Raw genomic sequence first — 13,072 nt, forward strand, 5'->3', positions numbered from 1 at the left:
TCGCGGGGCACTATGGGAGCTGTAGTCCCGGGGGCGGTGGCGTTGCCCGCTTCAAGGCTGCCTTAGGGCAGCAGCAGTTCGGCGTCGGGAGGCCCCGAGGGCGGTGAGGCCCCGGCAGCCATGGGAGTGCCCGGCGTGACCTCCCGGGTGGCGGGCAGAGCCTGGGGCTGGGGCGGGCTGCTGCTGCGGGTGCCAGATCCCGGTGACCTGAGGGCTCAGCTCCGAGAGCCGCCCTGGAGGGACGCAGAGGAACGGAGCCCGAGCCCATGGCTCAGCGCCAGGTGAGCGTTGCCGCTCTCGGTGCCTGCATGGGGCGGGGGGGGGCGCGGGCGGGTGCGGGCGGGTTTGTGCTCCGATGAGGGGGAGCGGTCCTGTGAGGCGCTGATTGAGCGGAACGGTGCCGTCCTGATGACTCGAGAGACACTGGGAACACCAAAGGCTACAGGTGGAAGTCAGAAACGTGTTTTAATGGAGGAGCAACTTAGTTCTTTGGTATCTTTTATCCCTGTAGTGTAGTTTACTAAATTTTGTGAAGGAAATCGAATTCAGCCCATACTAAGAATGGAGTCCCAGCCCCTTCTGAGAGGGTGTAGTGCACGTAGGAAGGTAAGTACTGCCTTGGCTTCTGGAGATGGGTTCTGCAGGGAGTTTGTAGCTTTAACAGTGATGCACACATTTGAATTTTCCCAGTTTCATGTCTACTTTTAAGTTTAGATGAGCAGGCTCATGAAGTTTTGTTCTTTCCTTAGACTCCCAGCTGTGTTCTAAAGTGGAAGCTGTAAAAACGTGTTTGCTGATTCTTACAATTTATATTGGATGTAAATTGAATTTTATGTGTGGCATGTTTCTGAAATGACAGGAAAGTCCTTCTAAGCTGTCATGAGGGGAGTAGTTGATACAGTACATGGAAGCTCCAGTGTGACTCAAGATGCTAGTGTAACAAGCAGACCAATTTGGGCAGGAGGAGGAGCAGAGCTGTCATAACAGAACATAAGCTGTGTAATGTACGTTAATATGGTTCTGGGGTGGTTTTGGTTGTTTTCTGCCTCTTCTAGATTCCAGGTTGTACCTAGGAGACACACAGATTATATTGTCAGTATTTGGTTAACAGAAGGGTCTGAGTGTGCGATGGTAATATGCACCACCTCTGGGTTTATTTTTTCTACTGTGCTTGCTGCAGCCCTTACTCTTAATTCATTGCTTTGCTTGTCACTTAGGGAAGCACTTCTTATTCTCAAGGAAGCTGTACTATGCCATCAGCAGTGCAATGATTGTATTGCTTACAATGAACTTGCATACTTGTAATTGTTGCATCTCTAAAAGATGTCAGTGATTATGGCCAAAGTACATTATATATTTCACTACGAGTTTCTCATAGATGTTACATGCATGTGGGTTCAAGGCTCTATCAATTTCCACTCCCATTACTCTCTTCTGTTCTCTAGCTCCCCACATGGACCTTGTTTCTGGCTGTTTGTGCTGTTGGAATTGGAGGAACCTTTCAGTATGGGTATAATGTTTCCATCATCAATGCCCCCACTGAGGTAAAACAGTCTCTTATTCACAGGGTTGTTCTGCTGTGATGGAGGTGTCCTGTCTAACTGGCTGAGAGGCCAAATGCACTTCTATTGGATCACAGTGGCACCAAAGCAGGCTTCCTCTCCTATGAAGGATTCTTGTTGCTTTCCAAAGTGATTTCATGTGAATTTGTACCTCCCATCAGAGGTATTGTGTGTCAGATAAAAGTGACAAATAGGCCACATAAATACCACTGTTAAAGTCTGTTTTAGAAGGATTAACTGACCAAATAAGGAACATCTTCCAGTTATGCTTTTGACTAAAGTAGTCCGGAATATTAAGAATAGAGTATGGCATTTTCAGTTTGAACAGATCTACAACCTAGTCTAGCCGCCTGACCAGAAGTTAAAGCCTGCTACTAAGGGCATTGTCCAAATGCATCTTAAATGCTGAGTGCTTTGGGGCATTGACCCCTTCTCCAGGAAGCCTGTTTCAGTGTCTGACCAGACCACCCTTTCTGTAAAATGTCACCACCGTTTCCCCTAATGCAGCTTTGAACCATTCCCGCGTGTCCTGTCATTGGATAACAGGGAGAAAAGATAGTTACTAAAAGGCAGCTTACTGAGAAAGATCTTAGAGAGTCAAAAACTTTAATGTGTAGTGTCCAAGTATCTTGTAGGTATTTTCACCTGCTTGTTACGTTTGGGTCCCTTGCCCTGGCCTTGAGGATTCTGTGTATTTTGTGGGTGACTGCACAGGATCTGAGCTGATGGTATGGTGAAAGTGATGCCTGTCATCTGCTGTTAGCTCATTTATTTGCTTTTGAAACTGTGAAAATTGAATTTGCTACAGCATCACATGCTTGTTACAAAAGTTAAAACAAGATGTTTGTGAAACAACATGTAATATGCTGGAAAGGACAGGGAGGCCAGGCAGTCTCTTCTTCTGATAAGTCTTTGTTTGCTGGCTAAAACTGCAGCCTCTGATTACACATAATACTCCGCATTCATCATTCTTTTCTGCAGCATATACACAGGTTCTTAAATGAAACCTGGGCTAATCGTTATCACAAGGCATTAAATCCAGATCTGCTGACTTTTCTTTGGTCTGTCATCGCTTCTGTATTTTCACTTGGAGGCCTGTGTGGAGCCCTTGTTGGAGGCAGCATGGCAATTCGGCTGGGCAGGTGAGTTCATCAGGTTCAGCGTGTTTCCTTCTATTTTCTCACTGGAATAGAAAGTATATAAATGGAAAAAAGTGAGAGAAAATGTACCTTAGGTGACTGAAACTTTGAAGCAGAGTTTTCTAGTAGAATTTTACAGTTTGCTCCAATGTGACTTTAAAAGGTGAGATTTGAGTTACAGCCTTCCAGTCTAGTCTTTCGATGACATTTGTTGGAATCTAAGTAGGAGTATATGCACATGCTGCATGGCAGGAAACACAGGTCCCACGTATGCATTTGAAGCCTTCATGAGAATAAGGGCATACTGTGTAATTTGTAATGTTTCACATGCATGCTTTATAGATACAGCATAAATGAGCAAAACCAACTCCTTTCTTCAGTATAAACCCCATTTTTTTCCATATTACCAGAAAGGAGATGTTTAAAGAGCATGTTATTGCAGATTTCCTTATTTTTTAATTTTTTCCCTATTTTTTTTTTGTCCCATTTAGGAAAGGAGCTCTTTTGATGAATAATATTATAGCAATACTGGCCTCCATTTTAATGGGGATCAGTTTTCCTACAGGATTGTTTGAGTTGCTGATTGTTGGAAGGTTTTTGATTGGCATAAATTCAGGTGAATTCTCTCCTATTCTTACTTTCAGTAAATGATGGTGAATGCTAATTTATTGTTACTGCTTTTTCTTTAGGTGTTATGATATGTGTTTGTAGATATGATGACAAAAATGTTGTGTAGTCTAACTTGGAATCTGAAGGCAGCTAAAGTAACAGGAAACTAACCAAGTCTGATTTCCTACACCTTTTGGTTCAGTGACTTGTTTCAAAGCAAAATCTATTAATAGAAAAATGTTCTTTCATTTACTTGCAGGTGTTGGGATCTGTGTGCAGCCTCTGTATCTTGGGGAGGTTGCCCCAAAACATCTTAGAGGTGGCATGGCCATGGGGAGTTCCATCTTTCTGACTGGGGGGATTCTGATGGGACAAATAATTGGTTTGAGGTTAGAAATGCATTTTATTTTCCTGACTTGTGCTACTTGCATGTAAAGAATTCCAGTTCCCTGCAGCTCCCTGCAAAATATTAATTGTGGCCATTGAAGCATTAGTGAATCAACTTCACACTTTACAAGGTCTACCTATAAGAAAAAAACCCTCCTTTTGTCACCTTATTCCCACAGCTGCCCACCATCTCTGCTGTCTCCCCAGGGCTGTGTTCTCAATTTAGAGCAGCATCAGTACAACAGTTACATTTACACTTTTCTGAGTTCCTTTCTGTCCTAAATTACTGTGTAATTCTCAAAAGCAAGTGATGCTACTGACCTGAAGGTGATGTCCATATGCTTTTACTTTCCTGCATTGCTAGAAAACACTGTTTTGGAGAACCTGAAAATAATGCTTAAGACCAACACTGCAATAAGCTAATTAATTGTAGGGTTTCCCCTCTTCTGCCCCTTCTTTTTCCATGTCTTTCCCAGGGAATTATTAGGTAAAGAAATGTATTGGCCTCTGTTGCTATCCAGCAGCTGTTTACCAGCATTTGCCCAACTTCTACTCCTGCCATGGTTTCCTGAAAGTCCCAGATACCTTCTTATTGACAGGGGTGATGAGCTGAGCTGTGTCAAAGGTAATTTTCAGTATTTATACTTTCTTTGTGTCTTCAGAAGAGTACAAGGAGTATCTTGGGTTCCAGATTCTCCTTTTGTCTGTATCAACACAGCCCATTTTTATTGCCTAGTGCTGTTTGGCCTCTGCTTTTCCTTCAGTGAGCTTATATGAAAATAGGGAACTCGGGAGTCCATATTTGAGTGTGAACACTTCTCTTCATACTACAAGAAGAAACTAAACATCACAAGAATGGTTTTGGGTTGGGTTTTTTTTTTTTCACAATAGAATGTGGAAGACACTGAGGCCATTCGGGTCCTCACATGCCATGGAGAGTGTTTTCCTTGCTGGGGAGACCAGGTGGAATAGTACTCCAAACAGTGAAGTATTAGTCCCTATAAGTAAACAGGTCCAATTAATTCAGTTTAAGGTCTGTTAAAAAAATGTGAAAAGGTTGTCTACTTATTTTAAAGTAGTTAATAAAATTGAGGGGACAGAAAAAAGAGATTCCAGTGTACAAATCTGGACAATAAAATACATATTTTTCAGAAATGTGTTCAGTGTTTCCACTTCTGCTGATATGGTAATACTGATACACTTCACAGTGACATAAAATGACACTTGTGGTCCCTGGGTCTTCCAGTTAAAATGCTAAATAAATGAGAGACTTTAACAAAGGAGGTTTTACCTTATTAGCATTTATAGGGTTGTAGCCGATTCAATTTTCATTATATGCATAAATAAAGGAAAAACACTTCTCTTGCTTTTCTTCTGTTCTTTTGAAGTGCTGTTGATGAACATAAGAACTTTTACCTGTCTGGAAAAGGTACTAGCAGATAGACCAGTGTATCTTGTGGCCAGATCTTCAACATAGGAAGCAACTTTAGTCTACCACAGCAAAAAATGTTGGAAACCAGCAAGCAAAAGCCAAGTCAAAAAGCAATGTTTTCATATCCCAGCAGATGCTGGGTCATGGTGGAAGGAGATGTTTTCCAGAAGTTGTGTTTTCTTATTTGTTCAGCTTTGAAGCGATTTCATGGTTCTTCAGAGTATGGAAGGGAGATGGAAGACATACAGCAGGAAAACTTTGCCTTGGATGGGGAGAAGGCCAAGAAGCCCTGGCAGTTATTCACTGACCGTGCTGTAAGATGGCAGCTTATTACTGTTATTGTGATGACTATGGGCCAGCAGCTCAGTGGGATAAATGCTGTAAGTTTTCATACCTACAAACAACTTTATTAATGATGTAATTTCCATGGGGTTTTCAACCTTTTATTAACACAAAAGATCCACATAGAGAAGCCCAGAGAAATGGGATAAGTGGGAAAGAATATTTTAGTGGTACTTCTGTGTTTTTCTCTTAAATTTTTTTTCATTTCTGTGTTTCTAGTATGTAAATTTCTTTACAGAGTGACTTAATACTTGCACATTTCTGAGAAAGCAGATGAAGGTTGATCAGCTCACCTGCTGTGTTTGGTTTCAGAATGTGAAGTGCTATGTTCAGTAGGCTGGATAATTAAACTTGCTTGTATCATAGCAATGTATTTACCTTGATATGAGTTAAACAGATTCTTGTTGCTGTTTATGTCAAAATAATAACTCAAACTATAACACACATTAAGCTGTGTGTTTAATATGAACTTGACTTTGTTTCTAGCTGATGATTTAACTTCCAGGAAAGCCCCATTAGTATTCATTTTTCCTGTTGTAGATTTATTTCTATGCAACTTACATTTTTGAACAAGCTGGGATCTCAGCAGAACAAATCCCATATGTGACACTCGGCACTGGAGCTTGTGAATGCCTTACAGCCCTCACATGTGTAAGCAGCAGTTTATCATACCTCCTAATGTCAAGAGTACAGATGCCTCTTGAATAAGAGCATTGGTAAATATGAGATCAATATAGTAATTGAATATGATGTCTTATCCACAGGGTTTACTGATTGACTACGTGGGAAGAAGGTATCTCATCATTGGGGGTTATCTCCTTATGACCCTTTGGAGCATTGTTTTAACATTCTCCCTGACTTACCAGGTATAAAGAAGGACTCAATAATATTACACAATATGACTGTAGTGTGTGAAAATCTGTGACACTCAAAACCAGCTGAAGAGAGCTTTATACAGCAGCATAAAAAGTGACAGCACTTGAAAGATTTGATCAGCTGCAAAATGCAGCTGTATTTCCTTAAAATAAGAGATTTGGTCATGTATTTGTTTTAGAGCTGCAGCTGTGTTTAATGCTGACAAAACTAAATGATGACAAAATGGCATTTATTTTAGCTGTTAAAGTCATTTTAGGATGAAATCTTCATAGTGATAGTACTAAGCATCAGTGTTGAGTCATTGAATTGTAAAGTGAACAAACAATATTGTCAAGATGCTGATATTCAAAAGACACTTAAATTTCACAAAAACTATCGGAAACTCACTAGAGAGATTCACTTCAAATTATGCTCTACACTTATCATGCAAAGATGACATCCTGCCCTGCTTTTCACCTGCAGTGATTTCTGCATGGTTGGAGTGAAGCAAGCTGCTAGGCCAGGCAGCAGGTTGAATGAGTCAGTTTAATTATTCTAATTGTAACTTCTGTAAATGTCTCTGTTTGCTTTTGAATAATAGGGTTTCAAGCTTTAAGTTTGGTCTTTCTAATGCACCCAGTTTTGTATATATATAGTAATGCTGATGTTTCTTTACTGTGCTATTGAAATTTATGCATAGATAAATAATGATATATGAGGAATCTGTTCATGCTGTGAAAATGGTTGGTGGCAGCTAACTCATGGATCAGTATAAAATACCAAAATAAGCTGACAAAATGTTAACAACACATAATTGCTGTGTTCAGTATTCATGTCGATTTGTAGCCTCAGAGGACTAATTCCAAATCTCAGCAGAAGTGCTAGACTCCATTTGGTACACATTACTAAATGAACAATATTTAATTTCTCTGAAGCAATACTGTTAAATAAGTCAGCTGTAAACAGCCATGAATGACTGTCTTAGAGGCAATAAAAAAAATGTAACTGTTAAGCCAGACTTTAAAACTGGATTCTCAAAATCTGAGCTAAACCTTCTCTTCTGCTGCAGGAACTGTACCCATGGGTGCCTTATGTGAGCATGACATCGATCTTTGCCTTCATCTTGAGCTTTGGATTGGGGCCAGGTAGGACACAGTAATTAATGCATGTTCTGAAGTGGTGAGGGGGATAGCAGCAGCTGTGCTCTCTAAGCCAGGCACTGATGTTTCTGTAAGGCTGCTGTGCTCTAGCAAAGGAAAACAGTGAGCCCATATGCTGGTACATTTTGCCTCCATAGCCCCAGAGTGTGGGTCAGCTACGGATGAGGAGTCTCTGTTCTGCCTTGAGTTCAGTCCATTCAGACACGAAGCAAGCAGCAGCCTGTTTGGTTTTCCCCACCTCCCTGAGCAGTGCTGCAATGGGGCTGCTCCTCAGGACACTTACTGCATGGGCAGTGGATTCAAAAATGTGTCATTATGAATACATATACAATTAGGTCAACAGCCTCTTATTTCTGAAACTCACTCCCCAGGTGGCATAACAAATACCATGATAGCTGAACTGTTCATACAGTCATCACGTCCTGCTGCTTATATGATAGGAGGGACCATCAGTTGGATTAGTTTCTTCACCATTGGGATGCTCTTCCCCTTCATAGTGGTAAGTACATGCAACACATTTTCCTGATTGCCTCACCTCTTGTTTAATCTTCTCTTAGGCTCCATCACAGTGTTACTTCCTGACACAGTAGCACTTAAACATAGAGTGCTCACTACCCCTCAACCAAGTATAACTAGAATCAATCCCTCTTAAAGGATTTACTATTTTTCAGAAAAAAATAGTAAACCACGATAAATGAAAATGGAAAGTAATGACTGAGTTTCAGGGGAAAAAAAATGGACCACGGAAGCCATCAAAACTAGAAAAATGTCATCAGATGCAGAGACTCAGATAACTTTTCTTAATGGGGTCTTGTGCTTCTGTGGCAAAGTGAAGTAGTGCCTGGGGCTCATGGTTCACAGCTCTGAGAGCTCCCAGAGCTCTGTACAGAGGGTTTTGTGATCAGGATTACTGGGAAAACAGCAGAGGCTTTCATCCCCAGCTTTGTGTTCCCAATTGAGAGTAAAACATGCAGGAGCAGCAGGTGACAGGGTAGCCTGACCCAGCAGTCCTTTCTTCTCAGTTGTACTCTTCTCAGCAAGTTGTTTTCTTTTAATGAACGGCATTGGCAAATACTAACATTCAGAAAAATCAGATAATCTTAACACTGGATTGTTTGGGTTTAAATTGCCTTCCTTTTTTAAATAAAAGACCTGCCAAGTGTGTTGCACAGGGCTTGGTAGTCTTCTATGTAAAAAACCCTGCAATATAAAAGGCTACGTATAAGGTAAGGATGTGTTGAATGGCTTTTTATTAAAACTATCTGAACAGCAGCATTAGGTGTGAAAGAAAAAAGCTTTGCTACACTCAAATGAATTTCTTTTTCAGAACAGACTGAAGCAGTATTGCTTCCTGGTGTTCTTACTGGAGTGCTTCTCCGTGGCTGCTTTCCTCTTCTTAGTAATTCCTGAGACAAAAAACAAATCTTTTCTGGCAATCAAAAAGGAATTTCACAAGCTTAATTTTGGAAGAAATAAAAACGAAACGGAGCTTTATGAAAGCAAACAATTCCATGATGGATTTTAAAAACCTTCTGTGGGATTTCACTGCTGCAGGAGAACTTCCATGAGGATTATGAATAGCATCTTCTAAACTAGCTGTGCAATGCCATGAACAAGCAGTTTATTCAAGCCTCCTATGTATTTAGAGGACATTTAATAAAAGGAAACAAATTTAACTTGAGAGATTTAAGGCCATTATCTAGTCCCACTACTGTATCTGTACAAAGACAGGCCAGCACCTGTCTGAATTACTGCTATTTGCAATACATTTTACTAGAAAGACTTCTTTCCTAAGAAGGTACAAATAAAGCAGACTCTGGAGTTTATTTTTTGCCTTAACTATCATCTTAACATTTTAAAGTGAGCAACAGGGTGAAGCTTCTAGTTTTGAAGGTCAGTTCCTGTCAGACTAAGATCACCATCACAAAAAGCACTAGGAAGCAGAGAGGACAGCAGCTAAATACTGTTCACCTTCACAGATCCTTGAAGATGGTCTGATAGAACAGACCCAAGGAGGACATGGAGCTCAAAGGACCTGTTGAACAAGCTGTCTGCTTCATCTCCACCAGTTTCTACAGGGCTCTTTCTCAAAAGAAATCACTCATATTTTATTAGTCAAAATATAAGAAATCCTAATGACATCCAGTGTTTGTGTGCTTTGTGATGCTCATATCTGTACCTGTGACTGCTGGTACACTGGTCCTACCTACTTATTACAGCTTTTCCTGGCTGTCACCATCTGTTACTCAGTAAGTGATGGATTTCTCTTATGTTTATCTCTCTTCTCCAAAGGGAAAGGTTTTAGTGAAAAGTCAGGAAGCAAACACTATTTTCTCACTTGGTAATTAAATTAGCTTTTAATTGAAAATAACAGTAAAGGAAGCAGCATCAGGAAGGAATCTTCTTGTTCTTTAGTTTATCCTTTAAGTTTGCAAAGTACTTCATTTTGGCTAAAAGCTTCTTTGCTTCCTGAAAGTCATCTGAAGTGAAGGAAAACAGGATTAGTTACAGAGGCTGAATTTTCATCTTCAAATTAATTTCAAGATTTCAATGACAACACCTGCGGCAGCACTAAAAGCTGCAAGTTATAGGGACCCATACTACACTATTAAACCAGGATGCCTACTGGTTTCATCTTGGATGGCTTTGGAACACCTTGACTGAGGTGCTCAGCACCTGCTACTCCGCTGACAGCTTCTGTTGGCAGAGCAAGATCCCCCAAATGCAAGTCTGAAACCTCAGAATTGGTGCTAAATTTGGGTGAGTCTGACCTTCCAGCTCCTCTGGGAACCAAGCAACCAAAACAGTTTTTAGCACCTGCATTCCCATGGGAAGGGATCATCTGGGTGCAGATTGAATTAACCAGAACTTTTGCACTGGATGGTTTTTTTTACAGCAAATGTGAGGTCCTGAATTTCCTGCATCAGCAGAAAGGTCAGCTTTTAGTATTTATTCTAAATAACATACAAAGAACACTTGTGTTTGCAGTATTTGTCCTGTAGTTCAGGAAATATTTGCCAGTAGGAATGTGGGGATTAAACATTCAGAACAGGTTTGTATGGCAGCCAAATTCTTCACAGGAACAGCTACCTCTTTCAAAAGCTTCAGCCACCTCTCTGGTCAGTTCTTCTTGTTTAACTGTAAAACAAATAATTTAATTCACTTTTTGTTACATACTTAATATATTGAATACCACTGCATTTTGACTGGCTGTGTTGGGAAACCTAGTTGATAGCCTCAACTCACTCTTCTGGGAGCTGCGAGCTTTTCATCTTAATGCTGTGATTCGTGTAATTACAATTACAGGCAGATAAGTTTCTTTGATTAAACAGATTTACAGACAGCAATTGCAATGCAAATCAATGGTCACTAACTTCCCAGAGCTCTGCTACTTTTGGTGTTCACTCTGCTATAATTAATTTTATTCAATTCTACTTAGTTTTTATTTTTGTTTTTCTCACTGCTTTTGGCACACTACTGTTATTGCAAAGAATTAAATAGACCACTAAACTCCATGTTTTGGGCATCACCAACAATATAATTGAGGAAGTTGCTTGTATAAGGATAATAACCACTTAATATAATGGGGTTTAAATTGAAGAAGGTGAAAGAAGTGCAATGTCAGTATAAATTAAATTATTTACTGTGGTCAGTCAAGCATTTTATTAAACTTCATTTTGAGTGGTTCGTTCTTTTACAATAGCCCACTTGCCCTGATCTGCTGAGTAAGTGACTTTATGTAGTCAGTTGCTATCCCTCTTTTGCCACCAGAACAAGTACTACTAGGGCAGGCTTTCTCCAGACAGAGCTGATGTTTAAATTAAAAATGGCATAAACTGGTAAAGACAACTTTTTCTGAGGAAAGCTCTTGCAGTGAGTTAATCCAAGACTAACACAAGTTAGAGATATTAAAATATGTTAATAAAGAGTCTTTGACTCTGATATTACACAAGATATTTTAGAGCTATATAAACACCTCATATTATAACCTACCTTTAATCAAAGTGTCAATTTCTTCAAGGATACCGTCATTTTTAGACTCTGCTAATTTCTCATTAATGTCCATGATTTCCATGAGAAACACGGAATCTGCATCACAGTCTGTCTCCTGTGCTGGCTCCATTCCATGCAGCTCCAGCTGTGAAACAATGGGGATTTGGAAATGCTCATTCTTACATCTATTTCAGTGTGAGTTTTCTTTAGTCCCTGAACAGGGCTCACTCAGATTCAGGGCTGATAAACTTGCATTTTATTCCAGGAAATATACATGAGTTGGCTTAAAACAGACTCCAGAGGTAAATCATGCAAATCAGCTGTTGGCCAGAGGAAAAAAATCAGAGCAAACGTGTTGAGGCCAAACACAGTGTGAGATGCAGGAAACAGGGTGACATAAGCAGCAAATGAGATGGCAACAGTCAGTTAAATGTTAAAGAAAACATTTGAAAAGCTTATTAAGTTTTAAGGTTGTTTTTGGTCTCCTGTCAATCTCTAGTAGCCCTCTTCTTCAGAGGAACACAAATCAGTGTTAACGATGGAGCCAATGTCTGATTCAGTGTATTACTGCCCCAGCCACTATGATCAGTTATAGCAGCAGTGACAAAATACAGTGACACTTTACCAGATAGATGCCGCGGCTCAGAGGGTTCAGGAGAGTTTGATATGCCTTGTTAATCAAGGACGAGTGTTGCTCAGAGTAGTACTGTTCCTCCTACACATGGATGATAAATACCGGTAACAAGTGAATAACAAGCAGCAAATGCATCACACTGCAACCTGCAGGCAGCGCGCTCCCCAGCCGCAAGCGGGCATAAAGCCGAAGGGTGGTTTCTGGCAGAGCTGGGGTGCGGGGAGCCCGCACCTGTGCACGTGTACCCGCGCTCGGAAGCGCCAGCCCCTCATCGCCCTTCGCCGCTGCGAGTCTGGGCCTGCAAGTTTACACTAAGCACCGGGAAACAAGAGCCGGGGAGCGAAACAGCCCCGGCCCTCTGCCGCCGCCCAGCACGGCGCAGCCGGACGCGGGAGGCGGCTTCTTCCCGACCGAAGCCCTCAAGCGCCGCACGCCCAAGCTGGAGAACCGAGCGGGCCGCGCCGGCAGCAGACTGTCCGCCTCCTGCTCGTCCCTGCGCTCACCGGCGGCCTCCGGCCGAAGCGATCAGGGTGAACGGTGCGCTGCAGGCTCCGGAACCGCCGCTGCAGCTGTTGCGCGTCGACGCGGAAGGAGCGGTCACTGCGGACGACAGGAGCCGGCGTGAGGCCCCGCGGCTGGCAGGGCCCGCGGCCGCCCCGCCCGCACTCACCAAGCCATCAGGCGGAAGAGGTCGGGGTGCGGCCCCGGCGGCTGCAGGGCGCGGCACCCGGGGCAGAAGAGCGGCGGCCCCTCGGCAGCAGGGAGGGCGCTGCCGCAGCTCCAGCACCGCGGGGCCGGGGCCGGGCCGGTGGCGGCGCAGCGCTGCCGCGGGGCCAGCCGTGACACACGCGGCCGCCATGACACAGCGACAAGCCGCTGCAGCGCCGCCCGCATCCCGACACGCGACTTCCGGCTGGTCCCGTGCCCGCCCGCTAGCCTCCGATTGGCTCAGCTCACGG

General features: G+C 42.4%; 2 protein-coding genes across 5 annotated transcripts; one reads left to right on the plus strand and one right to left on the minus strand.

The window, feature by feature from the left end:
• The first annotated feature begins 13 nt into the window (after positions 1–13).
• LOC101869763 (solute carrier family 2, facilitated glucose transporter member 11-like) lies at positions 14–10,833 on the plus strand. Of its 4 annotated transcripts, none has more exons than XM_031047814.2 (12): positions 14–281; positions 1,446–1,544; positions 2,544–2,704; positions 3,193–3,317; positions 3,570–3,699; positions 4,174–4,322; positions 5,322–5,509; positions 6,012–6,122; positions 6,236–6,337; positions 7,396–7,471; positions 7,858–7,985; positions 8,814–10,833. In XM_031047814.2, the coding sequence occupies exons 1-12, from the start codon at positions 267–269 to the stop codon at positions 9,009–9,011; spliced, it is 1,482 nt and encodes a 493-aa protein (XP_030903674.2). In that variant the 5' UTR covers positions 14–266; the 3' UTR covers positions 9,012–10,833. The 4 variants fall into 4 exon arrangements, with proteins under 4 accessions (XP_030903674.2, XP_033923921.1, XP_033923922.1 ...); XM_034068030.1 differs by lacking the exon at positions 14–281 and adding an exon at positions 394–606; XM_034068031.1 differs by lacking the exon at positions 14–281 and adding an exon at positions 394–606 and having other exon boundaries at positions 8,819–10,833.
• On the minus strand, positions 9,292–13,007 carry HSCB (HscB mitochondrial iron-sulfur cluster cochaperone). The gene is made up of 6 exons (XM_034068035.1): positions 12,784–13,007; positions 12,617–12,713; positions 12,105–12,194; positions 11,480–11,624; positions 10,577–10,624; positions 9,292–9,966 (listed from the first exon to the last, which is right to left on the minus strand). Exons 1-6 carry the CDS (start codon positions 13,005–13,007, stop codon positions 9,875–9,877), a joined length of 696 nt encoding a protein of 231 aa, XP_033923926.1. The 3' UTR covers positions 9,292–9,874.
• Between the last annotated feature and the right edge of the window lie 65 nt (positions 13,008–13,072).

The sequence above is a fragment of the Melopsittacus undulatus genome, chromosome 12 (genome assembly GCF_012275295.1).
Source record: "Melopsittacus undulatus isolate bMelUnd1 chromosome 12, bMelUnd1.mat.Z, whole genome shotgun sequence".
NCBI lineage: Eukaryota > Metazoa > Chordata > Aves > Psittaciformes > Psittaculidae > Melopsittacus > Melopsittacus undulatus.